General features: G+C 55.6%; 2 protein-coding genes across 10 annotated transcripts in view; one reads left to right on the forward strand and one right to left on the reverse strand.

Moving 5' to 3' along the window:
• NDEL1 (nudE neurodevelopment protein 1 like 1) overlaps positions 1–23040 on the forward strand; it is a 76806-nt gene extending 53766 nt beyond the window's left edge. Inside the window, exon 10 of one of the 5 annotated variants that reach the window (XR_006211057.1) lies at positions 22890–23040. Coding sequence is in view for 3 of the 5 variants with exons in the window: in XM_042966034.1 (XP_042821968.1) it covers positions 6413–6476 (64 nt within the window). In the remaining 2 variants the exon portion in view is untranslated. Of the gene's footprint in view, positions 1–6412; positions 7296–20360; positions 20386–22889 lie in introns of those variants that run through there. The other 4 variants (XR_006211056.1, XM_042966034.1, XM_042966035.1 and 1 more) reach the window with 4 other exon arrangements.
• Positions 1–25919, reverse strand: part of MYH10 (myosin heavy chain 10) — a 130211-nt gene that overhangs the window by 4596 nt on the left and 99696 nt on the right. For all 5 annotated transcript variants that reach the window (XM_042966028.1, XM_042966029.1, XM_042966030.1 and 2 more), the window contains 16 exons: positions 25155–25292; positions 24240–24363; positions 22722–22893; positions 21229–21441; positions 17815–17959; positions 16311–16517; positions 13551–13655; positions 12161–12313; positions 11526–11774; positions 11056–11268; positions 9201–9413; positions 7918–8079; positions 3861–3989; positions 1193–1281; positions 356–479; positions 64–272 (listed from right to left, as the gene is read on the reverse strand). In XM_042966028.1, coding sequence (XP_042821962.1) covers positions 64–272; positions 356–479; positions 1193–1281; positions 3861–3989; positions 7918–8079; positions 9201–9413; positions 11056–11268; positions 11526–11774; positions 12161–12313; positions 13551–13655; positions 16311–16517; positions 17815–17959; positions 21229–21441; positions 22722–22893; positions 24240–24363; positions 25155–25292 — 2645 coding nt within the window. The remainder of the gene's footprint in view (positions 1–63; positions 273–355; positions 480–1192; positions 1282–3860; positions 3990–7917; positions 8080–9200; positions 9414–11055; positions 11269–11525; positions 11775–12160; positions 12314–13550; positions 13656–16310; positions 16518–17814; positions 17960–21228; positions 21442–22721; positions 22894–24239; positions 24364–25154; positions 25293–25919) is intronic.

Consider the following 25919-nt stretch of genomic DNA (forward strand, 5'->3'; position numbering starts at 1 on the left):
CGGACCCGGCCCGCAGTGGAGACGCAGGGAGGTCTGGGGGTGAGGGCGGCCGCACCCTCTTACTTGGCTTCCTGCTCCAGCTGCTCCTCCAGCTGCCCGATCTTGGCTTCCAGGGCCGAGATGGTGGCCTTGAACTTGGACTTGACGGTGCCCTCCAGTTCCTGCAGCTTGGCCTTGAGCTCCTTGTTCTGCCGCTCCAGCTGCTGGCGCGCGTTGTCACTCTTCTGCGCGGCGCTGCGCTCGGCCGCCAGCTCTGCGTTCAGCGTGTCCACCTGGAGAGGAGAGCCGGGTTCAGTCGCTCGCGCCACGGGGGCGGCGCCGCCCTTCCCGGGCGCCGGGCCGCGGCGCGGGCCACCTGCAGCGTGGTCTTGCGGAAGCGGTCGTTGAGCAGCTCCGCGTTGCTCTGCTCCTCCTCCAGCTCCTCCTCCAGCTGCGCGATGCGCGCCTCCAGACGCCGCTTCTCATCCAGCAGCGCAGACCTGGCCGGGCGGGGAGGGGACAGCGGTCAGAGCGGGGGCCGCGGCACGACCCCGGGAGCTCACCTCCCCGCCGCTGGAGCTTTCTGGGCTTTCGTCTCTCCCCCGCACCCCCCCTCCCCGCCCCCCAGTCTGTCCACAAGCCCCGGCGAGGACGCCTCCGAACCCGCCACCCCAGCCCGGGCCCCGTCCCTTCTCCCTGCCGCACCTCCCTCTGTCCTCCACGGCCCGGGGCCACCTCCAACGTGATCCTGGCACCCTCTACCCTGGACTGTGCTAGAAGAGGACCGTGATGAATCCTCAGGGCAGTAATTAAACGGAGAAGGAGTCTTCACTGGAAAAAACTAGGACTTCGCGAGAATCGCGTTCACAGTCTTAAGGCATCTGCTCGCCAAACCTCGCGAGTCTGGGCGTGAAGACCTGCGCGGCCGGGCCGCACGGCCTGCGCCAGTCGGGCTATAGCTCCGACCGTGCCTCCTTCACTCCTGCGGCAGGAACGGCTGGTGAGGGGGTGGGGCCTGCCCGGGTCGTGCGGCCGACTGGCGCCAAGGCAGTCTGGACGCTCGGCAACTACGGACTTCTAGATGCCAGACGACCCGGCCTTCCCGGTGTGACAGGTGTGCCCCCGGGGGATGGGCTGCAGGCGCCTGAGCGGGGAGGGTCGCACCGTCGCCGGTTTCTAGCCCATTCTTCCCGCCCGCTGCCAGGAGACTCACTTGCCAGAGGCGCTGTTGGCGATCTCGTCGGCCAGCTCGTCCCTCTCCTGCTCGGCGTGGCGGCGGGCTCGCTCAGAGGAGGCGAGTTCCTAAGGAAGGTCGGAGCGGGATTTAAGCCCCGGGTAACGGGTTCCTCGGATGTGAAGCCTGCCGGCCGCGGCCACCCTGGCTCCGGCCCCCTTGCTGCTGCCGGGCCTGAGAGATTAAGCCACGGCCTGGCTGAAGACAAGCCGGGTGACGTGCTACTGTCCACGTCCTTCCGCACAACTGTCCCCAGACGGACTCCTGGTCCACGGGAGGGCTCTGCTGCCGTTTCCAACGGAAGAGGCAGCTCTGTTCCCACCCTCCCTAGAAAGCGGGTGTTTCTTAATCCTAAACTCGGCACAGACCTCCTGCAAGCCCGCACCTATACCGGCTCACGGTCTTGAAGGACCTGTCACATACACAGTAGCGCAGTTTGGAGGTCAGGTCCACGGGACTGACCAGTGAACATCAAGGTCCCAGGAAACACGGTAGTTGTGCAGGGAAGTGAGGACCACAGCTCCCGTGGGGAGTGTGGGCGAGGGTGAGCCCTCAGGCTTGTGCAGTAAGCAGGGCCTGGCTCCCGAAGGAGGTGGGAGGCAGGCTCTGAGGCGGTGCGGGGCTCTCTGTGAACCGCGGGCCGGGCCCGTCCTCTGGAGGAAGAACTGCCTGGTGCGGCTTTTCCACAAATTTCTTCGGAAGAGGGTTCGCCACCGGAGGCAGCCAGGGTGCGTTTCTTAGCCCACGTGGGTCAAGACTGAAATCCTGTTCTCGAGATTTGAGAGCTGCACCGTTTCCCTTACTGCACGGGTGAGGAAACGGAGGCCTAACGGATGACGCGATCCGCCAAGTGCCAAGACTGGTGGGCGGCAGAAACTCGGGGTTCTGACTCTCCCCGTCTGGGCCTCTTGCCACCGGCTGGCGCTTCCTGAAAATGCCGGATTTGGCAAAAGCACAGCTTTAAAGATGCCTGTGGGGCAGGGCCGCATAAAGAGTTCGCCCGTGTGCTTGGCACGCGCGTTCACCTCTTACGTTAGCGCACGGGACGTAGGCCAAAGGCCCGGGTTCCGGCACATGCCGTCCTGACCCGTGGGGTGGAGCGAGCCCAGCTGGGAGGCAGCAGCCACGATGCTCTGGGCCCGACCCCAGGGCCTCTGATCAACAAACACTGGGCATCAGCTCTACCACCTGGCCTCTGGTGCTCCGTCCCTTGCCCACTGGCCGGGCGTGCCGTGGACACCCACCGGGGAACCCGTGGGAGAAAGGGGAGGAGCCTGAGGGAAGGAAAAAGAAACAGAAGGGCAGGGCTAGCTTTCCAGGGGGGGGGTCTCTTCTCCCTTATCTAAAGTCTGAAACAAACACTTGCTGAAAAGGCTGGGAGTGTGCTTGGGTACGCAGCTCGTGCCCTGGGGGCCTCCGGGAGGCAGGCTCCCAGAGCCCCCTCCCCTGAGCGTGTCCCCGTCAGCTCCACGATGAACCACACAGATCTTGAACACTTGCTTCACGGAGGAGCAGGTGTTCTTTTAAGCAGACGTGGAGCATTTTTAAAGACTGGTCACGTTCTAGACCCTACAGCTGCTCTGGTCTCTGTTCTCTAGCCACAGTGCAAGAAAACAGAAATCAACAAGAACAAAAATCCACACATTCGGAAATTTAAACCACACTTTTAAGTTGCTCATGGAAAAAAGGAAACCATTACTGAAATGAGAAAAAACTGGAATTAAATGGTGACGAGAGCATAGATTTTTTAGGACACAGTGAAGACAGGACTTGGAGGGGAATGTGCAGTGTTCTAGGAGCAGAACCGGACAAGAGAAAAAATGGAAAATTAACGTGTGCGATTCAAGAAAGCAGAAAAAGAAAAACCCAAAGGAAGTAAGGATCAGAGCAAAAATCAAGGAAACAAAACAAAGAGGGATCCAAACCAAAAGCTGCCTCTCCCAGCGACCTTGGGGTCCGCTCAGTGTCGACTCACTTGGTTTTTAGTCCCTCCTCCATCCCCGACACCCTTCTTTCTTGCAAACTCTGCTCTACATTCAGGGTCTTTGGTGACAACGGATCCATCACTGCTAGGTGTTTGTGTGGGCGTGTTTTCGTATTAACGGATAAGAACATTTCAACTCAAGTTGCTCTTCCCTTTCCTAGGTTGGAATACTTGTGCTCACCGTTCACACAGCGATGTGTGGACACACACATCGCGTGTGTGCAGTTCTTTGTACGTCACTCACATCTCCATAAAGCTGTTAAAATAAACCTGCACAGTCAGGTGTGTCTACCGCGGACGTGACCCCATAGCACACGTAAGCCCCCGTCAGTCCCTCTTCAGGAGAACTTCCAAAACAGATAAATGAAAGAAATGATCAGAAGATGAATCGCTCGGGGAGTCAATGAAACCTGCAGCTTCCCTTTTAAGTATCACAGGAATAGTGCTTCTGTGTAAACCAGGGCGGTCTTAGAACACTTAGAGTTCAACCATCCCGATGCTTCCCAACACTAAATCAACACCACTGCCTTTTATAACACATGGAGCACGGCCTGGTAAGTCGCTCGAAAAGTGACTAACCAGTCCCTTGGCCGTGAGCCAGGTAGAGGAATATACAGGGTAAACATTTTTTGAACAAATGGATGAGGAAGTAAGTAAACAAACCTCTTGCAATTGAAGGATTTCGGCTTCTAGACTCTTGAGTTTCTTTTCACTCTCTTTGGATTGAGCAAAAATCTCGTCCCGGGATGCACGAGCTTCTTCTAATTCACGTTGGTAATCCTTCATCTGAGCCTAAGATTAAGTAGGAAGAAGGTGTTAGAGGACTTTCTGCTCTGTTTTTAAACATATTGTTTCTGGATTATAAAAGTCCAAGTACAGTCACTGTAAATATGAAAGTATATGGCGGGGCGCCTGGGGGGGCTCATTCGGCTAAGCGTCCGACTCTTGATTTCAGCTCAGGTCATGATCCTACGGGGATCCTTGGGGGATCGAGCCCCAAGCTGGGTTCCTCAAGCAGCATGGAGCCTGCTTGAGGTTCTTTTCTTTCTCCCTTTGCCCCTCCCCCGCTGGGGTGTGCACGTGCAAGCTCAAAAAATAAAGTACATGCCAGTGACAAAGGTATCGCAAGAAAACATTTAGAACAATATCCCTTATGAAAATAGACGGAAAAATCAACAAAATAGTGGCGGACCGAATCCATCAGTTTGTATAATCCAAAAGAATTATACACCATTATATCCCAGCATCCAAGTGGGATTTATCTGAGGATTAATTTGACACCCCAAATCAATTAATACAGCCGTAGGATCATCTCAATAAATGCAGAAGAAGCCTGTGACAAAATCTAACACCCTTTCATTATAAAAACAACTCAGTAAAATGAATAGAAGGAGACGTCCCTCAACTCTGATAAAGGGTAGCAGTGAACAACTAACAGCTAACATACTGAATGGTGAAAAGACTGAGTGCCTTTCCCCTATGATTAGCATTGAAGCAGGGATGTCTGACTTTGCCACTTCTGTTTAACCCTGTAACAGTTCTAGTCAAAGCAGTTAGGCCACGACAAAAACCAGAAAAGATATCCAGATTAGAAAGGAAGCAAAAAACCTAGCTTGATTTGCTGATGTGATCTTGCATACTGAATATCTTCAGGAATCCACCAAAAAACCATTAGAAGAAGCCAGTTCAGCAAGGTTACAAGATCAATATACAAAAATCAACTGTATTTCCATATACTATAAACATTCCAAAAATCAGGAAAGCAATCACACGTATAAGCCTCAAAAACGAAAAAAATACGGGTGCCTGGGTAGCTCAGTTGGTTAAGCATCTGACTTTGTTTGGCTCAGGTCACGAGATCACGGTCTGTGAGTTCAAGTCCCGCATCTGGTGAGCTTGAGCCCTGGGTGAGTCCCGCTTCCCTCCCTCTCTCTCTGCCCCTTGCTCAATTGTGTGCGCGCGCTCTTTCTCAAAAGTACTTAGGTATCAATTTAGCTAAAATATATGACTCGTACACCAAAACTATAAAATAAGATCATCACTGAAAAAAGAAATGCTAAATAAATGGAAAGATAATCATGTTCATACACTGGAACAAACACTGGAAGACAGTATCATTAGGATGGTAAGTCCTCTCCAGATCAATCTACCCAGTCAACAAATTATCGAAACTCAAGCTGGCCCACCTGCCGCTTGCAGAAATTGGTAAGTTGATCATAAAATCTGTAGGGAATTGTAAGAAACCAGGAAAGCTAAACAGTTTTGAGAAAGAACAGCAAAGCGAGAGATGTTACGCTTCCCAATTGGAAAACTCACGAAGCCGCAGCAATCAAGACTCTGTCACACTGGCGCAAGAAAAGATACATAGATCGACGGAAGAGAGCTGAGTCCGGAAATAAACATGTAAATCAATGGCCAGATTTTTGACAGGAGTGTCAAGAGCCAAGATAATTCAGTGGGGGAAGGAAGAGTCTTCTGGGGCGCCTGGGTGGCTCAGTCAGTTAAGCATCTGACTCTTGACCTTGGCTCAGATCATGATCTCCTGGTTTGTGGGTTTGAGCCCCCACCCAAGTGTGGAACCTGCTTGGGATTCTCTCCCTCCCTCTCCCTCTTCTCTGCTCATGTGAAAAAAACTTAAAAAAACAAACAAACTAATTCAACGGGTTAAAAAAAATCTGAAAGTGTAAAACTGTTAGGAGAAAACATAGGAATAAGTCTTTATGATCTGGGCACATGCAGTAGTTTCGCAGATGGGATAACAAAAGCACAAGAAACAATTTGTACTGTACACAGCACCACTGAGTGAACAGACCAGTCTAGAGAATGGAAGAGAACGTATGGAAATCCTAGATCTCGCAAGAAGCATCTAGAATATATACAGAAATGTTACAAAACTCAGTTATTAAGGACAACTCAATTAGGAAGATGAGCAGAGGATTAAGAGAGATTTTTCGCAAATAAGATAACGGCCGATAAGCAAGTGAAAAGATGTTCATTAGTCATTAGGGAAATGCACATCAAAAACCACAATGAGATACCACTTCATACCCACTGGGATGACTATAAAAAACGAATAGCAGATATTGGTGAGGACGTAGTAAAGCTCGAATCCCCACACACAGCTGGTAGGAAATGTAAAATGGGACCATCACTGTGGAGAGGCGGGGCAGGCAGTTAAACAGAATTCCCACATAACCTAACAATTCCACTCCTAGGTATGTATCTACCGAAGAGAACTCGAAAGCACACGTCTACACAAACGTTCACGGATGTTCATAGCAGCAGTATTCAGAGCGGCCGGAAAGTCCACCCAAATATTCATCAACTGTTGGACTAATGCCCTGTGGGCAATGCATACAACGGAACGTCATACGGTAACAAAAAGGAATGAAGTCCTAATGGATGCCACGCCACGGATGAACCCTGAAAACACGCTAAGGGAAAGAAGCCAGGCACAGAAGCCACCTATTTTACGATTCCGTTTATAGGAAATGTCCAGCGTACGCAAATCTCGACACACAGAAAGCAGACGAATGGTCGATCAGCGCCACACGTGGCAGATGGTGTGCAGGGACGGCTGCCGGGTGCGGGGTTTCTTTTCGAGGGATCTGAATGGCCAGAATTGCATAGTGGTAATGTTCGCAGAACCCTGTGAATGTACTGAAATATACTGAAAATAAGCAGGTAAGTTGTATGGTCTGTGAATTAAAACTCCCTAACAGCTGTTTTGTAAACAAAATCACAGTTACGTATAGTCTCTGTAATATGCTCAATAATCTTTGTAATAAGCTCGTCAGAATGAGAGCTTTGTGCTTGGCTTTTTAAAAAATATATAAGGAAGCAGTTAAGTTGCTTTTAAACTTATTACCCAGAGTTGGCTTTTCCTTTTAAATGTTCTATGTTTATGTCTGTCCACGAACACCTTTCTGCGTGTGTGGCTGTGAAAGAAGCCGCCTGCGCTCTGTCTTCCTTTATGGACTCGAGCCCCTTCCTCGCATCCATAGCCCCACCATGTAAATGGCTGGCAGTCCACTTACATTTAGGTGGTTTCCCTCTGTTGCTGTCACAAATACCACTTCAGCTGTGATCTTTGTTCACAGATGTTTCTTCTCAGATTTTGTTAGAACACATTCATCTTAAGTTTATTTGGAGAGCGAGAGAAGGAGTGCACGCGAGCGGGGGAGGGGGAGACAGAATTCCAAGCAGATTCCACGTTACCCGCACAGAGCCCGACATGGGGCACGCGATCCCACGAACTGCGGAGATCGTGACCTGAGCCATCTGGCGCCCCTAGAAGACATTCTTAAGATGTGGAATCACCACGGTCAGAGAAATGGAAATTTTCTCAAGCTTGTCATAACCGTTGAGCCCCCCGGAAAAGGGCCTATTACGAGAGAGGGTCCGTTATAGCCCACAATAGCGGGAGATATTCTGGAAATCGGTCACGGCGACAGTGAAAACTGGCACATCACTCGAGCGGCCGAAGTGCTAAGCCACGGCTGGAAAGAGGACGAGAGCCCGCGGCAGTGGGGGGGGGGGGGGGGGGAAGCACCACCTTCCTGTTGGGTGGCTTGCGCGTAGCTCAGCGTCTCCAGGGGCCGTGTCCCGGACTTGCTGAGGGGCCACGCGCGGCCCGCAGACACGAGGCACACGCGTGCCGCCTCTGTGGCCCGCAACCCGGCCACCGCGTGCTCCGTCAGAGCCCGCCGGCCGCACGCACCTGAAGCTTGCGGAGCTGCTTGACCACCTCGTCCCTGGCTTTGTTCGCGGCCTCCATCTGAGCTTCCAGGTCCTTCAGGTCTATTTCCAGTTTCTTCTTGGACGCGACCGCCAGCGCCCGCTGCTTCCGCTCGTCCTCCAGCTCCGCCTCCAGCTCCCGCACCTAACGGAGGCACCGGGGTTATGTCTGGCCAGACCCAGGTGTCCCCGCACGGGGATCGGCAGCCTGTCATCGTAGGTGCTCTCTGCTCCGGAGCAGCCGTCGTTAATAAGAGCAAAGCCCAGGAGCTGCAGTTTGTTCAAAGAGGCCTTTAAGCCGAAAACCCTGTACGCACCCTGCCCCCCCCGCCCCCCCCGCCCCCCCGCCACGTGATGGCACACAGGAGGCAGAGCCCTTCCCCTCCAATCTCCAGCTCCCGGCCGAGGTGGCACGGAGCTTTCCACACAGTGGAAAGCCAGGAGACACTTTCTTGGGGTGGTTTCATCCGGGGACGCCCAGGCGGCCAGGTGCCGAGGTCTCCGGCCCCAATACCCGAGGGGAGCCAGCTCGGACGTGGGTCCCCGAGCCCAGGCCTGGCCTTCGGATGATGCACCCGGCCCCGTCGGTTCAGAATTCCTGACCCACAGAAACTGGGAGCAAAATACGTGCTCTTTGAAGTCACCAAGCGGGAGGTGACTAATTATCTGGCAAGAAGTGACTAGTGTGCTCAATGCCGGTGCAGTGAAAATAACAAAGACCAATGTATTCCAGATCCAAGACCCGATACCACGAACTCCAAGGGACTGTCAAAATATCCACAATTAGATTTTAAACTAAACTTTTAAAATTAGAAGTTTGACATATGTTCGGAAAACTATACAAAATTCTAAATGCCCAGCAACTTTTTAAAACCAAAAAACGTAAGCATCCGGTTTTCCTTTTCCCAACAAGGGATGTGACGCGAACTTCCCCTTGCGAGGGGCGTCCGGGTTCTTTCCTTCGCCCGCACGTTTTGACAGTCACGGAATTTGCACCCAACCACACGTTCTTGGACATCCCACCACACGAGGCCTATTGAGTCATCCGTAAGTCTCCCGGTTTGGCAACAGCAGTGCTGTTGTCTGAGAAACAGGAAACCAAAAATAATTACATTAGATTTCAGAGAATAAGCTAATCAAACGAGGACATAGATGGATTTAGCTCCAGCCGACGTGGGCCGACACGAACCAGCAGCAGATGGACCCACAACCGGACGTGGAGACCAGACAGGCTCGTCCCCGGGGGCCCTGCGTCCTTCCGCTTACCTGTTTAACCAGCAGCCGCTTCTTCTCCTCGTTCTGCTCATCTCTGGTCTGCAGGTCCCTCTCAAACTGGGCCTTCATGGCCTGCATGTTGACCTCTAGGCGCAGCTTGGCGTCCTCCGTGGCCTGAAGTTCATCTTCCAGCTCCTCCAGCTGGGTCCTCATCTCCTCCACCTGCTGCTCTAGCGCCCGTTTGGACTTCTCAAGTTCGTGCACCTAAACCACAGGAAGCAGCGGCACAGGCCTGAGCCTTGGCAGAGGCACGGACGAGGACAGTGGTCTGTGTCCTCATCGGTTACAGGCCCCCGCAGGGCACGAAGGCCGCTCCGGTCCCTCCTGGGCCAGCTTCCCGGCCCCGCTCCTGCTACGGCCCTGCCGTCCCCCGTTTTGGAGCACGCTATTCAGATGGCGGCACGGAGCTCCTGATGGATCACTCGTGCTCTATCATCAGTAAGGCCTTCTCCGGTGACCTTGAAGTGGAGACGCCTTTAAAAGCCCAAGAACGATGAACAGAGCACGGTGTCCGAGGAGCCCATCTGTGGACTGGCCATCTGCCTGCTGTCTGCGTGTGAAAGGTGCTGTGGGAGATCCCGTCTTGCCGTGAAAACCTCACCTGTGCTGCAGATGCACGTGGGAACTTGTAGCTACTTAGGTGCGTCAGGCCTGTGGAGCGGGGGACGCGTGAGAAGTGGCCTGACCTTCGCCACCCCACACCCCCACCTAGTTCTCGGTGCCGAGCGCGTCTGCCCCGCGTCCCCTCTGATCCGTCCCCGAGACACCTCTCAGGCGGCCACGCCACCTCTCCCAGGGGCAGCAGGAGACGTGGCAGGGGAGGCCCCGCAGCCCCTGCTGCCGCTTAGGGCACAAAAGTGAGGTCTGTAGAATGAACATGTCCATTATTCTAGTGAAAACTAAGAGGAACGAGAAAACTGGGTGCCTGGCTGGCTTAGTCGGTGGAGCGTGAACCTCTTGATTGTGGAGTTGTGAGTTTGAGCCCCACACTGGGCACAGAAGGTTACTTAATAAAAAAAAGAAAAGAAATAAAACAAAGTCATTGTGGAGTTGTCTGCGTACGACTATGCGATCATGGCCACTTCTAGTCTAGGCAGCCTCTTGTCCATGGGGCGGACCCTCCAGGCACCTCCTGTTAGGAGACCCAACAGGAAGGGAGGAGAGTCTTCCCTCCTTTATGATGTGGCCAGAGAGCCCCTATGTCGCAGCTTCCCGAGACAGGGCAAGTGCAACATTGTCTGGCAGACGATACAGATCAGGAGGTTAAGTGGCTCCTCCTGGGGAGAACGGACTGGTTCCGGCCCCAGCCCGGCCTCACTATCCTCCACACCTCACACACCTGAGGGGTGTGGGACAAATGAACATCACCCCGGCTCTTGTAGAGCGTGTATGCAGTAAAGGACAGCATCACAGAAACTTCCAGACTGTCAACGAGTCCCCAAAGCACTTGAAGCCTTCAGGGAAAACCAAGAGTCTCAGCTGGGAAGGCCTGGGCCAGGAAGGACAGGGGCCGCTGTCCTTGGCCCGGAGGGGACCTCGTGGTGCCTGTGCTTGGGAACTCCCTGTGACTCGGGAACAGTGACATTCCTGCCAGGACGTAGGGTGGGGGGGGGAGGGGTGTGAAGGTGACAGGAATAAACCAAGCGTCACCATCGGTCAGGGCCACTACGAGAACTCATGGCTCAGGCACCGAGAACCGAGCACAGACCGCAGGGTCCGACAGCTTGTCCCGGGAGACCTCAGTCCCCATCCGTGCACAGGCCAGGACGCCGCCATGCTCCTGCGCTGTCGGGAGACGCCTTCCCAGATCCTCCCCTGCAGGGGGCCGGGTCCCTGGGATACTCACGTTCTTCCCCACGTCGTCCTTGGAGCTCATCAGGTCTTCCATGTCCGCTCGAAGCTGCTTGTTCTGCCTCTCGTACTCCTCCTTGGCCTCCAGGGCCTCCTCGAGGGCCCGCGCCAGGGACAGGGCTTTGGTTTCCTTCTCCCTGGCCTCTGCCTCCGCGCGGTCTCGCTCCTCTGCATAGCGAGCAGAGATGTTCTTCTCTTCTGCTAACAGCTGCACGGAACGGTGTCGGGACACGTTAGAGACAACGCGAAAGCGACAAACACGCTTCTCATTCGCTGTGTGTCTGACTTCCTGCTGAGCCCCCTACTGTGGTTCATGGGTGCTATTTCTTTCTGCTTTTCTCCCTTTCCAATTTTCTACAAATACGTATAAACACGAAGATTATTTTAGACCACGACAACAAGAGCGTCTGCCAGGAGGCGGCAGCGTGTGGCACTGGCCCTGGGACGCAGGGACGCAGGGCCCACCTGGTCGAACTTCTTCTGCTTCTTCTCCAAGTTGGAGGCGATCTGGCGCTGTTGGTCCAGGTCCACCGTCAGGTCGTCGAGCTCCTGCTGCAGGCGGTTTTTGGTCTTCTCCAGCTTGTCGTAGGCCGAAGCCTTCTCCTCCAGGCGCTGGCCCAGCGCCTCCGCGTCCTTCAGGAGCTTCTTTCTGGCTTCTTCCAAACTTTCAATTGTTCCTAAGTCATCGTCTACTTTCTTCTTGGTATCCGTCAGCTGGTTGTACGGGAAGAGAGACCCACGTTAAACCACCCCAGTGACTTTTACAGGTGAGGAACAGAGAAAGCTCGTTTTCCATATTTGGAGAAAAGACGTATAAATCAATACGTGACTGCGAGCAAACGAGGCTCAGACTGTAACGACGTCTTAGCTAATCATGGTCATGAGGATGGCTGGTCTGAGTCCTTACACGGCGGACCCAGTCCGAGGTCACTGTCGAGGCTCCCCACACCCTCACCGGAGCACCGGCACTTGGCTGGGTCAGAGCACACGCTCACGGGGCTTAGTTTCGTACAACCTAGTTAACTGTGCCAAGTGGAGAGGACGTTAGTCGCTAAGCGCACACATCCAGGCCTCCGCGGCCTCCGCGGGCACACGCGCACCTGAGACTGCAGGGCCAGCACTTGTTTCTCCAGGTTCTTCCTGGCCTCCTCTTCCTCCTCCTGCTGCTCCTGGAGGCCGTTCTTCTCCTCCTCCAGCTGCCGGATGCGACTGCTCAGGTTCAGCTTTTGGCGCGTCTCCTCCTGAAGAAGCTCCTGTTTATTTCACAAGAGGTCGATACCGGAGTTACATCGATCACTGAGCAGAAACACCTTTCTTAAAAACAAAGTCACGGCACAAAAAACACAGCGCCTCAGTGGGTCACAACTACCCCGTGATCTTAAGAAACAGAAATGATTTAAAAACACGCCTGATAATTTTACAGACGATCTTAACAGAAATATTGCTTTTTAAAAATCTTGTTTTAAATGTTTATTTGTTTTGAGAGAGACGGTGAGCGACCGGGGCGGGCAGAGGGAGAGAGCATCCCAGGCAGGCGCCTACGTGGGGCTCAAATTCATGAACTGCAAGATCACGACCTGAGCCCAAAGCAAGAGTCAGGCACTTAACTGAACCCCCCAGGCGCCCCAAAAATACCGCTTTCAACGTGTCCTTGAGGAACGGCAGTGTCGTTCACCGCAGGCACCCAGGCCAGGAGCTCAGTGGCCCGAGACGCCTCCGTCTCCAGCATCTGCGTACTTCTGGCAGACCTGTCTCCCCACTCCTCTGTCCCTTAGTTGAGGCACTTGGCATTTCTCACTATGCTTACCTCCAGTATCGGGCAACCCGTCAGCTGTCTGTCCTTTACAAACTTCCTGCCAGACTGATTCCCGTGACCCGCCCCTGGTCTCCCATAGTCTCACTGACCAGGACGTGCCCTGTCATAGTGGAAGCTCTAAGAGATGTTTACCCCTGTATCCCCGGCACCTAGCAAATCAACGTTCTTATAAAGTTAGCAAATTTAATAAAAAGAAGATGTAAAACTCCAAGAAGAAAGTGCTGTGTTATTTTCATATCAAAGTTGTCATCCTAACTTCTGTCTGACATGAAGACATCCCTAACATGTTTTGCCAAGAAGGCCTCAACCTACCTTTTTACGAAATGGACTATTGGGTCAGTGTAATATAATTTCAACCACAAAAAAAAATCTCATTTAAAACAGCCGGCAATACTTGTGTGCGCAGTAGGACCGCTGCTCAGTGAACCATGTTCCAGGCGGTGCCCGCTGGTGCCCACAAGCCTGCCAGACGCTGAGGGCTCTGCGTCCAGATAACTGAGCCTCAGAGACTTCCTGAGCGTCAAGGCCCGTTACGATGCAAGATGGTTCCAAATAAAAGTTGAGCACAAAATCAGAGATGGTAAGAAAGCAGTTGTGGGGCTGGCCTGTTTCACGGACTTGTAGGTTACAGAACCGGCGGAGCTATGACCCAGGGCCTTCACCCCCCAGAATACCTGTGTGTCCTGTAGTTGAGATTCCAGACTGGCTGCGTCCTTGGCAAATTTAATACCCTTCTTCTCGGCTTCTTCCAGAAGCGTGGAGACATTATCCAATTCATTCTGCGAGGAGGAAGGAATACAAGATTCAGTGTGATGCGACAGGAAGCAGACAGAAAGGTCCGGCCTCACCACCCTTCAACGCACACAAATACAGCAGTGTTTCCGGGGGAGGAGGAGGGATCCTGAAACCCCCAAACCCAAGGAGCACTTCCATCACAGGCGCTGCCTCCCAACAGTGCCCACAGAGGCAGGCACCGTGCCAGCCGCCGCAGACCACGTCAGAGTCCCTGCTGGAAGGACAGGGAGGAACGTAACGGCAGAGCCCGTGCACGGAGCGCGGTTCTCCGCATTCCTGCTCACCGTCTTGTTTTTTATCATGAAGAAACAAAGACTGCACTAAATTCTCTGTGGCTCCTCCGCTATGTGAAGAGGCTCCCGGCTCAGCAGGCACTGTTATTTAATCCTTTTTCACACTGAGATGCATTAACCCTGCGTTAGGGGTGCAAGTAAATTCCTAGTCTTCTAGAGTTACAGAGATTTAAAGGAGCGAAAGTTCTCGTACCCCATCTAAAGTTCTTTTTAAGCTTAAAAATCTGGTGGTATAGATTTATCAGGAATGCTTAGCTATAGTCTTAAGGCCAGATTTCATGAACGACGTGGTAAAAACATTGTTGCCTTTTCCTCCTTCCTGACGGCTCTAACCTGCTCCTCCCCCACCAAATCCCCACGGTAGGAGACCTTTTGTAATTCTTTGTGAGCGGAGCAGGTAGTGGGGAGAAGGGTAGGGACGACAGGTGGCCCTTCACTCCGGTTTGACCCTCGGTCGCATTAGCGAAGGGAAGGTGCGCAGAGGGCGTCTCCGTACACGTAAGGCAAGCCAACGACATTCCTGTTTTTACTCGTTTTAGCAACATCCTCTGGAGAGGGCACGTGCCAACAGTCTTGGCGACAGTGTGGTAGCGGAAGGCTCTGGACTCAACAGAGACAGACCTCCGGCCTTCAGCTCGGGCTCCTTCACCCGCAGGGGAGCGGCCAGAGGGCCGCCAGCTCCTCACTTTAGCTTCACGTTCCTCATCAGCCCGACGCGCCCAGGGGGTGACGTAAGGACGGAAGGAGAGAGCGGCCACAGGCGCCCACGAGGGTCACTTGCCTCGCCTCCTTGCCACCCGGATGGTAATGGTATGATGACGTTAGTAACACTGTTTAACGGCCTCTCTCTGGAGAACACCTCCCCGGACAGGCAAGAGTTAACAGGGGAGGCCCGAGACCGCTCCCCTTAGAAAGGCCTGTTGGCAACGCCGCCCGGCCCTCGGCTGGATTTCGCGAGAGCGCCTACCATTCCCTAAAATAGAATGGCTCCCCGTGCCGTTTACACAAAGCGGTTTGTGTAAACACCGTGCTGTATGCCGAACGCGTGCCTTCCTTCTGGGAGTCAGGCAGTGGGGCCGTCGGGACCAGCCCCCAAAGGGACCAGCCTTTCCAAGCGGGCCCGTGGAAAGGACGGCCCACGTGCTGGCCCAGCTCCCTGCCCCCAAGGGGCCTGCTGGGAGCTCGCACCTGGCTTCCTCAGGGCCTCCCACCTTTGCCCTTTACTGATTTGCTCTGTATCCTTTCACTGTAATAAACATGGCCGTGAGCCGGCCCGCGTGCGGAGTCCTGGGAGTCCGCCCGGTGGTCTTGGGCGTCTGGCATAGCTCGGCTCTGGAAGCCGTTTCTAGTGCAGCACCACGGGACGTGCGTCTTTTCTCGCCCACAGACATTCATCTATCGTCTCGTTTTTATTGGTGGCGTAGGAGTCCATACTTGGACATGAAAGTTATTCCAGTTACGCTCTTTCGTACGTATTTCTGCAATGAGCATTCTCAGAAGCAGAGTCTGTGTGTGATCCTTATCTCCCTGGGTTACGTTACTAGACGTCACCTTATTGGACTGTAGGGTATCCTATACATACGCGTGTCTTTGTCTTTTGTATGTATACGTACTGTCTTCTCTTTTTCAGGATTTTAATTTTGTAAATATTTGAGAGAGAGCGTGGGGGTGGGGGAGAGGGAGAGAGAGACCGAGTGGGGGAGGGGCAGAGAGGGAGGGAGGGAGAGGCTCTGCACCATCAGCGTAGGGCTAAAGAGGGGCTCAAACTCACAAACCATGAGATCACGACCTGAGCCGAAACCAGCAGCCAGATGCCTAACTGACTGAGCCAGCCAGGCACTCCTAAGATTTTACTTTGAAGTAATATCTACACCCAGTGTGGGGCTTGAACTCACAACCCTGACATCAAGAGTCGCACACTCTACCCACTGAGCCAGCCAGGCACCCCGGGGTATTCATATTTTTAAGCCCTGTGACACCAAAACTGCTGACCTGTTCTTTAGAAAACGTCGTCTCAATTTATACTTGGACCAGCAGCGTACAAAAAATCCAGTTTTCGCAAGTTAGCACCGACACTAGGCACCCGTTTCTGTGCCCACTGCCCCACTTGTCTTACTGACTGGTCTAATGGAGCAGTGAAGTTGTGTTTAAAGCCCAAAGCTATACCCACTGTTCAGTGTGGGATTTACTACAATTAAGGCCAACTCGTGCTGTCCGTCCCTGAGATACCTAGTAGGACTGAACCTAAACACACCACGCACCCCTGACGGCAGCGGTCCCCAAGGGGCTCGACGGTCGCGGACGGGCCGCCGCGGGTGCGTCCCGAGTTGGGTTTTCCGGGCTCACCTGTAACTTGTTTGCTTTCTCGGCCAGCTCCACCCGGAGTCTGTCTCCTTCCGAGACCTTGGCGTGGAGCTCCTGCACCTGCGCGTCCAGTTTCTTCCTCTTGTGCTCAGACTCGGCCTTGACCTGCTGCAGCACCTTGACCTCACACGCCAGCTCTTTGTTGTCAGTCTCCAGGCCCTGCTTGTTCTTCTCCAGATTTGCCTTGAACTAGGAGGGGAGGGAAGAGAAATTTGCCAGTATTTTTAGAACACTCCATACAAGGCGCTGCTTTTCGTATCAGCAGGACGGTGCCCGATACCCGGGCTGCACTCGGCATCGGAGTGAGCGAATGAAAACCTCCGTTCTCCCCTGAGCACGGAGATCTCTGTGGAGGAAACGCCCTGTACTCCCTGCCCGGGGTAGGAGAGCCAGACGTGTGGGGGCTCAGTACACCACGGAATTCATCCTGGTCAGCGTGGGGGCGACTCGGGGTACGTCCCGTCATGTAATCATCCACTCGGGTTATCCTTTCTAGAAAACGTGTTCCGTCGAGAAAATTATTCTCAGTGAGGAGCTGAGACCCCTGTTGCTGGGGTAAGACTAACACAGGGGTGTCAGCGCAGGGGTGACCACAACAGGTCGCACGGCTGCAGGGATCGCCTCGTGGGGGACCTGGGCCTGGGGATGGGCTTTTGAGGTGGTGCAGCTGGGGGTCACGTGGGGGCTTCTGGGGCCTGAGTGCCCGGCTTCACTCTGCCATTCCACGTTCTGGCTGTGTGACCCTCGATTAGTTTCCTGACCCTGCCGGCCTCAGTCTCCTCATCCTCTGAACGGAAATGACAGTCGAGAGTCTACCGCACAAGGTTGTGGTGACGGTTAAAGGCAACGCACGCGGTGTACTGAGCATGGTGACAGACACGTGCAAATGTGCACGTCCAGTCAACGTTAATACCGAGAGCGCACGTGTGGACCCGCGGAGGACAGAAGGGGGCCCCGGAGCGGGAGCAGAAGGCACGAAGGAAGGGCGACGGGGCGTAATGGGGAAGGACGCCCGTCTGCCCCGGGGTCAGCGGGGGGACGAGCTGCTGTGTTGTCAGGACGGAAGCCTGTGTGAGACTCGGGGCGGGGATGGCGGCGAAAGGAGGGCGACACCGCGTGTGGTGGCTTCAGACTGCCAGAGGCGGGAGGAAGGAGGAGAGCGTGAGGGCCACGTGAAATGGCCGTGGGGCCAGGGGACTGGCTGGCCGCAGATGGGGACAGGCACAGAGCGCTCAAGGGTTTTGAGCGTGGCCATCGGGGGTGGGGGGCTGGTGGAGGGCGGCCGCCGGGTCCCCCCGGTTATTGAAAAAAACAACAAAAAGTCAAGGAAGGGCCCGTGACCCCTCGGGTACGCAGCGCCCTGCGAGCTGCTGGCCGTGTCAGCCCCCACGGCCGTGCCGAGGCCGGGCTCAGCACCGACTGGACGGATGTGCGCCCGATGGCCGATCTCCTGCAGGACACGGGCCCACGCGCCTGCCCCTCTCACCCTCTTGGCCTGTTCCAGCTGCTCCGAGAGCTCCTCCAGGGCTGTGGCGTGTCTCTGTCGCATGTCCTGGATTTGGGCTTCGTGGTTCCTCGTCTCTTCCTCCAGAGCCTTCTTCAACTCTGCCACCTCTTGTTCACGTTTGGTGCTAGACGGACACATCGTAGAGAAAGCGGCTCAGAATTAACCGACGGACCGACTTAGAACACGATCAAGCACACGGCGAAGCTGTGGTTTTGTTTCACGCAGGACATCAGTTTCCCCCCGAGGCGACGGACACGGTGTGATGCTTCCCAACTCCGCGACCCCGCACGACGTTAACCCTCAACCTGGGCTTCTGCACCCCCAGCACGAGGGTCACGACCGAACCCTGGCCTCACGAGGCTGTGAGGGTCACACGGGGGAAGTACCGGGCACAGGCCCTGGCCTAGAACAGCCCTCACTATATCTGGGGTGTTGCCATCGTCACGTGAAAGATATCTCCTCGGTTCCTTTGATAACTATCTGGTCGGGTAGGTCCCGGAAAGCCGTGTGTCCGCTGTGACCCCGGGGATCCCTCCAGAGAGAGTTCAGCTCCCCTCAACTCCTCCGTCTGACGTACGGTCAGACACAGTGCTCGTCCCTACGGTCACCAGACGGTGGCGGGGGGGCAGGAGCTGGTTAAGGCCAGATGGCCAGCTGCCTGCCACAACCCCAGCGGACGTCTCACTGCATCCGGAAAAGGTGGGTCCCCAAGTGGCTTTCCAGAGCTAAGGGTGGGGCAGGCCGCATCACAGGACGGCCCGTCCCGACGGAGGCAGGACTCTCCCCGTCCCTGTGACATAGCTGTAGTCAGGATCCTGAGATAAATCGAGGTCTGCTCTAACCTGCGTTTAGGGAACGAAGATCATGTTAATGTTAAATATGTTTACGTGGTTTTCCAGCGTTTCTGCCATTTGCTGTGACAGGTGTAGGGTGGTGACCTCGCTACCTGGAGGAAGACTTCACAGGGCCGTCCGTCCCAGCGCCACCTTTACCAGAAGCGTAGAGCTTGACGAAGCCCGAAACCCTTGCTGAAGCTCGGCAGATCCCAGCCCCGCGCAAGCTGCAGACATCAGGGGTCAAAGTGGCTGGGGCTTTACGACCGGCCTGAAGAACTCCGGCAAACTCGCGCCGAGGTTCGAGCGCGTCAGCAGTCAGGACGGGGACTCGGGTGCCGACTCGGGGCACGTTCTCCTCCCTTGACCGGTGCTCACAGGCAGCCAGACAGAAGGGATCAGAAGATTCAATGTGGTCTCACTGGGCTCGACCCGGGGGGTGGGGGCCTGTCCCTGAGTCTCCTCGAGGGGAAGGACTTGGTGGGGGGGGGGGGGGGGGGAGGTCGCCGGACGTAAGCGTCAGCCCGGCCAGGCCGGACACCGCATCCGGCCACTCTGGCCCCGTGAATGATCCGTGCTGTCGGCCGTCACACTGCAACGGCATTTCTCCCGCTAGCGGGGCACGGCCCTCCGGGTACGAATTCCTACATGAAACCAGGAGTCTTGCACGGCCCCCCCTCCAGGCTGAGCCACCCAACTGTTTTTCGTCTTTCACGGGAAGTCCTCCGGAGAGTTTGTGCCAAGTTTGGTTACTTTCACACCGACCCGGGGAAACACGCACGGGGAGGAGCCGGTGGGGAGGCAGGGGGGTCCTTGGCCGCAGCGGCTCACGCCAGCACCAAGACCCTGGAGCTGCGGGCAACCGGAAGTCTTCACAAAACGGCACCCACGAGCACTACGTTTGAGCCTGTCTGTGGTTTTAATAAACGTGCGCGTGTATCGAATTGTTTTCAAGAGGGGAGTGGGAGAAAAGGACCGGAGCCTTTTTTTCTATCGTGGTCAAAAAACCAGCTGAGAATTGAGAATTGACAATTCAGTAAGGTCTAGTTCAGTGGCTTCCAGATTAAAAAAGAACTTTTCTTTGACGTTGGTTTTTGAGAGAGAGACCGTGCAAGCGGGGAAGGGGCAGAGAGAGGGAGACACAGAATCAGAAGCAGGCTCCGGGCTCTGAGCTTTTGTGACAGCACAGAGCCTGACTTGGGGCTTGAACTCCGGACCGTGAAACCATGACTTTAGCCAAAGTTGGACGCTTAACTGGCAGAGCCACCCAGGCACCCCCGTTGCCAGATTTTTAAAAGCAGACCTCCTACTGGGAAGGCCGGGACTTAACCCGCTGACAGCAGGGCTGTTCTGAAGAGGGGGAGGAGGCCTGGGCCGGCCTGGCTCACGTGGGCTCCGGCTCTCTCCGGGGACGTGACCTGTCGTCCCTGCCGCGGTCTTACGTGTTCATGGGCAAAGCCCCACAGACACATCGCGAGGCTCCTCCGTCACCGACCACTCCCTCGCCGACACCACCTGACGGCCACCTCGCCCTCAGAGCGGCCTTCTCCGCAGACCCGGTGACGCCCCCCGCTCCAGGTCCCCCCCACCCCCCGACCCCGCCGGGTGAACACACGCTGGTCCTTCCCTACCTCCCTGACCACACCTGTCTTCACAGGTGACTCCCCTCCCGCCCTTTGTGTTTCATTCCAGGCCTTAGCTCAGCTGCCACGTGAGAGCGAGGACACCCCGGAGCAGCGAGCAGAGGGCCGTGTGTGCGCACGTGGGTGCGCGCGTGCATGCCTCTGTTTGCACGCAGCCGGCCGCATCTACCAGCCCCGCACGCCCTCCCGGGGAAGCTGGAGTCTTGAGGAGCGAACAGACGGGCGGGAAGAGGCCGGGGCAGCGGTCTGGGAGGTCACAACCCAGCGGCTGACGTGAGGACACGACCGAGTGCCGGCAGGAGCCCCAGTCGGCCCCTCCACTGGGCCGCCTCCCGCTCGCTGCTCCAGCTCTCCGCGACCCTCTGGGGGCGGCAGCCGAGGCTTCCACACGCCCCTGACTCTTCCCGCCTGCGCTGGGCTGTGGCCTTGCCTGTCACCCGGCACGTGCCTCTGCCCTGCCTTCTTTTCCGTTTGGTAAACGTGAACCTCCCTTCTCTGCTAACCACGCCCACAGCCCCGCCCATCCCGTCTGACCCACCCGCCCCTCCGGGCTTCCGGGTCTGGTACGAGCCTCCGACCAACTCTCTGTGCACCTGCCCCGGGGCCTGCCTGGAGACGTCCGTCGCGGAGTGTGGCTTTTCCCCCGATCCCATCCCAGCCCGCACACCTCAGTCTGCCGGTCCTTCCCCGCCAGCCGCCCCTCCCCCACCGGGCACGGGTTTGTTTCTAACCACAGCTATCTCATCCCCGTTCCTTGGCCATTATTTCCCGTCCCTGTTTCTTTGCCCATTACTTCCCGGAGGGAAAGAAATACTCAGAACAGCAACGAAAGGAAAAGCCCCGTGTCCCCAAGGAGGCCAGCGCGCCCGAAGCATTTCTGCCAGACGCCAGGGGGTGCCCACCTACGCGCCACTCACCGAAGTTCCTGCTGAGCCGCGGTGGTGTCCAGGGTGTCCTCCAGCTCCGTTTTCAGGGCCTCCAGCTCCTCACTCAAGTCCCGCTTCTGCTTCTCCGCCTTGTTCCGCGAAGCCTTCTCCGATTCGAAGTCCTCCTGCAGCTCGGCGATCTGGGCTTGCAGCTCGCGCACCACCTTGAGCGCGTTGTTCTTGTGGAGCGTCTCGTCGTCGCCCCTGCGAAATCGCCCAGCACGAGAAGGGCTCAGCCGGCGGCCGCCGGCATCCCGGGGGGATCCCACCCCCGCCGTGCCCCTCTGCGAGCGGACCCCAGTCACACGTCCCTCTGCCCGTGGCCGGGGCTGGGCCCGCTGGGCAGGGGGAGGAGGCACGGGGGTCGACGACCTGAAGGCCCCAGAGCCAGAACCAGAATTGGCAGCGTCAGAACCGGAATGGAACCCCGCCCCCTTGCCAGAGAGCTGCGGGTTTTCCATTAAAAAGACAGACAAGCTCATTTTAATGATCGGAATATTAAAAAAATCGCTCCAGAGTAAAAGGTTAAGAGAACACTGCTCAGGGCGGCAGTCCAGTCCAGCCTACGGTGAAGCAGCAAACCCGAAGTTCTTGCAAGTCAGTAGGAGGCCTGCTGCCTTCACACCTGCTGTGCATGTTAGCTCAGTGCTGGCAGAGTTTCTGACTGGAGGAGCTGGGATACTTGGGGTGAGAGACAGGAATCCAGAATTCCAGCTCTCGCCTCTAAGAGGAAAAGCAGAACGTCTGGCCAAAATGAGACCAACTGTGATAGAGGGCAGAAAAAGAGGTCTGTTACGAGATTTACTCGCTTATGATAAATGGTAAAGTTTAAGTTCTATGACCGTGTAACCGAGTAATTCTTCTTTAGAAACATCAGATATAAATATATTTACTAGGCACGATTTCCATTCTAAAATGATTTAAAACTCAATAGGAAATCATGCCATGAGCGAGGGGGATTCATTTTTTTCTTAATGTTTATTTACTGAGAGAGAGGGTGAGAGAGGAGGGAAGGAAACAGAGAACCCCAAGCAGGGTCCACGCTGTCAGCACAGAGCCCGACGTGGGGCTTGAACTCACGAACCGTGAGATCATGACCTGAGCCGCAATCGAGAGCGGCCCGGGTGCCCCTGGCAGGGGATCATTTCTGAAAAGGGGTTTCCCCTCAACTTCTAAAACACGCTGTGGAATTACTCTCTAACACACGGAAACCAAACGCTGGGTGCGGTAACAGGACTTCTGGGGGGAGTTTCCAGGGACCTCGGTGACCGGCGATCGCTAGGCGCGGACACCGATGGTGGTTCACGAGTGCTTCTTGCTGCCCTGACACGAGCCGTGGACTCCCGGCTCTTTCAGCCTCCTGTGCCACACCCGCAAGGAGACCGCGTGTCCCCGTCTCGGGGTTTTCGTCGGCGCCCGGCCCCAGACGCTCTGCCCGCGGCAGACGCACAGCCCGCGGCAACGGCCCCGCGCGGGGGGCGGACCTGGCCAGCGCGCCCTGCAGCTCCTCCTCCTTCTTGGCCAGCTGGACCTTGAGCTCGTCGATCTGCGCCTGCAGCTCGGCGATCTGGTCCTGCAGGTCGGTGGTCTCTCCGTCGAGTTTTCTCTTGGCCTTTTCCAGCTCCTGACGGGTCTTTTCTTCCTTCTTTAAGCGTTCTGAAAGGCAAGGGCCAAGAAGCTCTTTAACCGACAAGTGACAGGCCACATGAACGAATTCGAGAGAGAAACCGACCCGAGCTGAAAATACGCCATTTCACTGAAAAGCGGCCACCGCCTTGACCCCACCGTGCCTACAGCTCAGCCGTCAGAAACCCGCGGAGATCAAGCTGCAGGCAAGAGCGGTCGGTGGGAGGATGGTATTTTCAGGAAGAAACTGGGTGGATTCTGTCACTTCGTGGGAAGGGAGCCCACAGCCATCGCTGGGCCCAGGTTTGCAGAGGGGCTCAGCAGAGGCGAGGGCAGTGTGCCCGGAGCCCCATCCCCCTTCCCTGGGAGTTGCTGGCAGGACCCAGGACTACAGGTCCTGGGCACTGAGGCAGAGGACAGAGTGGGGGCAGGTGTCACAGTCCCGCGATGATCCTTCAACTACGCCGGCGCTCCTTCCCTTCCCAGGACTGTCCTCCAGCAGAGCCAGCGTGTGGGAAGGTGGAGACTGGGCACCGCGGGCTGATCACACGGCCGAGACAGAGCAGGCACGTGTGCGCTCTGTGCTCCCCTGAGCGGAAGAGCCACGCGCTGGCAAAAATGGTTTATGAAAATCTCTCCCGCTGCCATCCTCTCTCGTCTGTGCTAAGCAACCGCGAGACAACAAAACCTGAGATAGGTTTTGACAAACCCTCTCGTTTTCTCCCTACTGCGAAAGCAGTGCGCTGGGAGAGCGCGGTCACGGCCACGCAGGTGCTGTAGGGACACGTGACAGCCGGGCGTTGAGCGCCGTGCGCTGCTCTGATACAGACACAGGGTCGAGCCGCTGACACGGCAGATGCGTGGATGCCTCCCCAGCTTCCACCCTCTTTCCCGGGTTCTTGTGTAGAAAGCCAGGGTCCGCTCTGTAGACACCCTGGGATTTCCCAACACAGCTTCTGCCGTCTCCGTGCGACGCGGTTCCCCTCAGCGGGTTCTCTGTCCCCAACACTTTCCGTGGCAGTAGCCATCAGTCTCTTTGTGAAGTGAACCCTACACGCCCTCACGCAGCTGTCAGATTAAACACAAAGTCCACTGGCTTCTACGACTCAAACTTAGAGCCCCGCTGCGTCCATCAAGGGGGCAAGGCGTTTCACCATGGGATCTAACTTCATAAAATCAAAGTTTAGGTTAGCGCTACCCCATCATAAATACTTGGAGACTAGGCAGCAGATAACAACTCAAAATACGCCCATGTAATTGAATGCAAACTGATTAGTAATCGGCACGCCCATTTTCCATTACCACATGTTCTGATTTAAGTAAAATCTAAACACTCACAAGCCCAGTCCCACGTTTCTCTGACCCCAAATACTAACCTTCTAAATCGGAGATCATCACTTCTTGCTTATTTCTGATTTTGGCCAAATTTTTGGCCTTTTCTTCCTCTTCAGCCAGCTGAGAGGAGCACTCCGCGATGCGATCCTCCAAGAGTTTCTTTTCCTGAGTAGAAAGTCACCGTTTCAGCGAAGGCACGCACAACCACGCGTGGGGTGTGGTGTCACTCAGGAAACGGGCTTGCGGCACCACGTCCCCCCCGTGGCTCCGATCGCTCCCGCAAGGTGGGAGGTTCACTCGTGTAGGCCCCCCCTGCGCCCCCCCCCCCCCCCCGGGTCCCGCAGCCCGCATGGAGCGAAGCGGTGTGTGCGCGGGCAGGACCTGGTCATCGAGGGGGGACCGATGCACACAGAACGTGCACGTTACACATCTGAAGGATCAGGAGGCTATTTGGTCCCAAGATCTAAAAAACTAAAGACTTTCTACCTTTACAAATCTATAGAAGTTGAGTGTTAGAAAAAGTAAGTAAATGAACCTGAACTCTTGAGAATTTCTTGAAGGAAGCCCCTTTCAGCGAGTCTGTCAACATACGGATTTCCCACATTCTAAAATCCACTTTAAAAAAATTTTTTTAATGTTTATGTATTTTTGAGAGAGAGAGTGAGATAGAGCACGAGCAGGGGAGGTGCAGAGAAAGAGGGAGACGCAGAATCCGAAGCAGGCTCCAGGCTCCGAGCTGTCAGCACAGAGCCCGACGCGGGGCTCGAACCCACCGACCGTGAGATCGTGACCCGAGCCGAAGCCGGACGCTCAACCGACTGAGCCACCCGGGCGCCCCTCAAAAATCCACTTTTTAAGGAGGCTCCACGCCCAACATGGGGCTTGAACTCACGATCTCAGGCTCTACCCACCGGGCCAGCCAGGCACCCCCAACCAGCTCAGCAGCAGTCTCTTACTTTGATAAACTTGGAGTTTTGGTCCTCGAGAAGCAGGATCTCCTCCTCCATCTTCTTGGTCTTCGCCTCTGCCGTCACCTTCTCCAGCTGGAGTTTCTGGCGAGCCCCTTCCTCCTCGTCCAGCTGCTCCTCCAAGTCCTGGGGAAGCACCGCGCACAGTCAGCGCCCCCCGCCCTCCACAGGACGCCACCACGCGCCCCTCCGTGACGGCGCAGGGAAGTGAAACGCTGAGGCGTGGGGAAACGCCGAACGGCAGGGGTGTTTTTACAGACGTGAAGCACAGGGAAGAGAAGCAGACGTTTGCAGCCACTGCGGGCTGCAGCCCAGCCCGGGTCTATCCTTCTGGAAGCCGATGTGGCAGAGGACAGCAAGCTCCGAAAACCAGCATTCCTTTCACACCGGCAATTTCGGGACATAGCCACAGGTGCGATGTACGTAAAAAGGTCATTTATAACATCGAAGGACGGTGAACGTGCCACAAGATCTCTTGCTGAGTAGAGGGTGTATTTGTGAAGGGGAATAACATAGGAATTAAAATTCGTATTTGGGAGAGGGGCGGTCTCGGCTCAAGCCAAGCTCACCGCGTGAGCCCATCCCCAGGTGGGTGGGATTCTGGCGTGTGCAGGTTTCTAAGGTAAGACACACTTCCGTGTCCTGCCCTGCCTCATCATACGTAGTACACATGTACGTTATGGACCAGGGCTGTACGGACACATCCACAAACGGTCTGTTTACAAAACCTGTCGTGGTTGACTCGGGAATGAA

This window comes from Panthera tigris, chromosome E1, assembly GCF_018350195.1.
Source record: "Panthera tigris isolate Pti1 chromosome E1, P.tigris_Pti1_mat1.1, whole genome shotgun sequence".
NCBI lineage: Eukaryota > Metazoa > Chordata > Mammalia > Carnivora > Felidae > Panthera > Panthera tigris.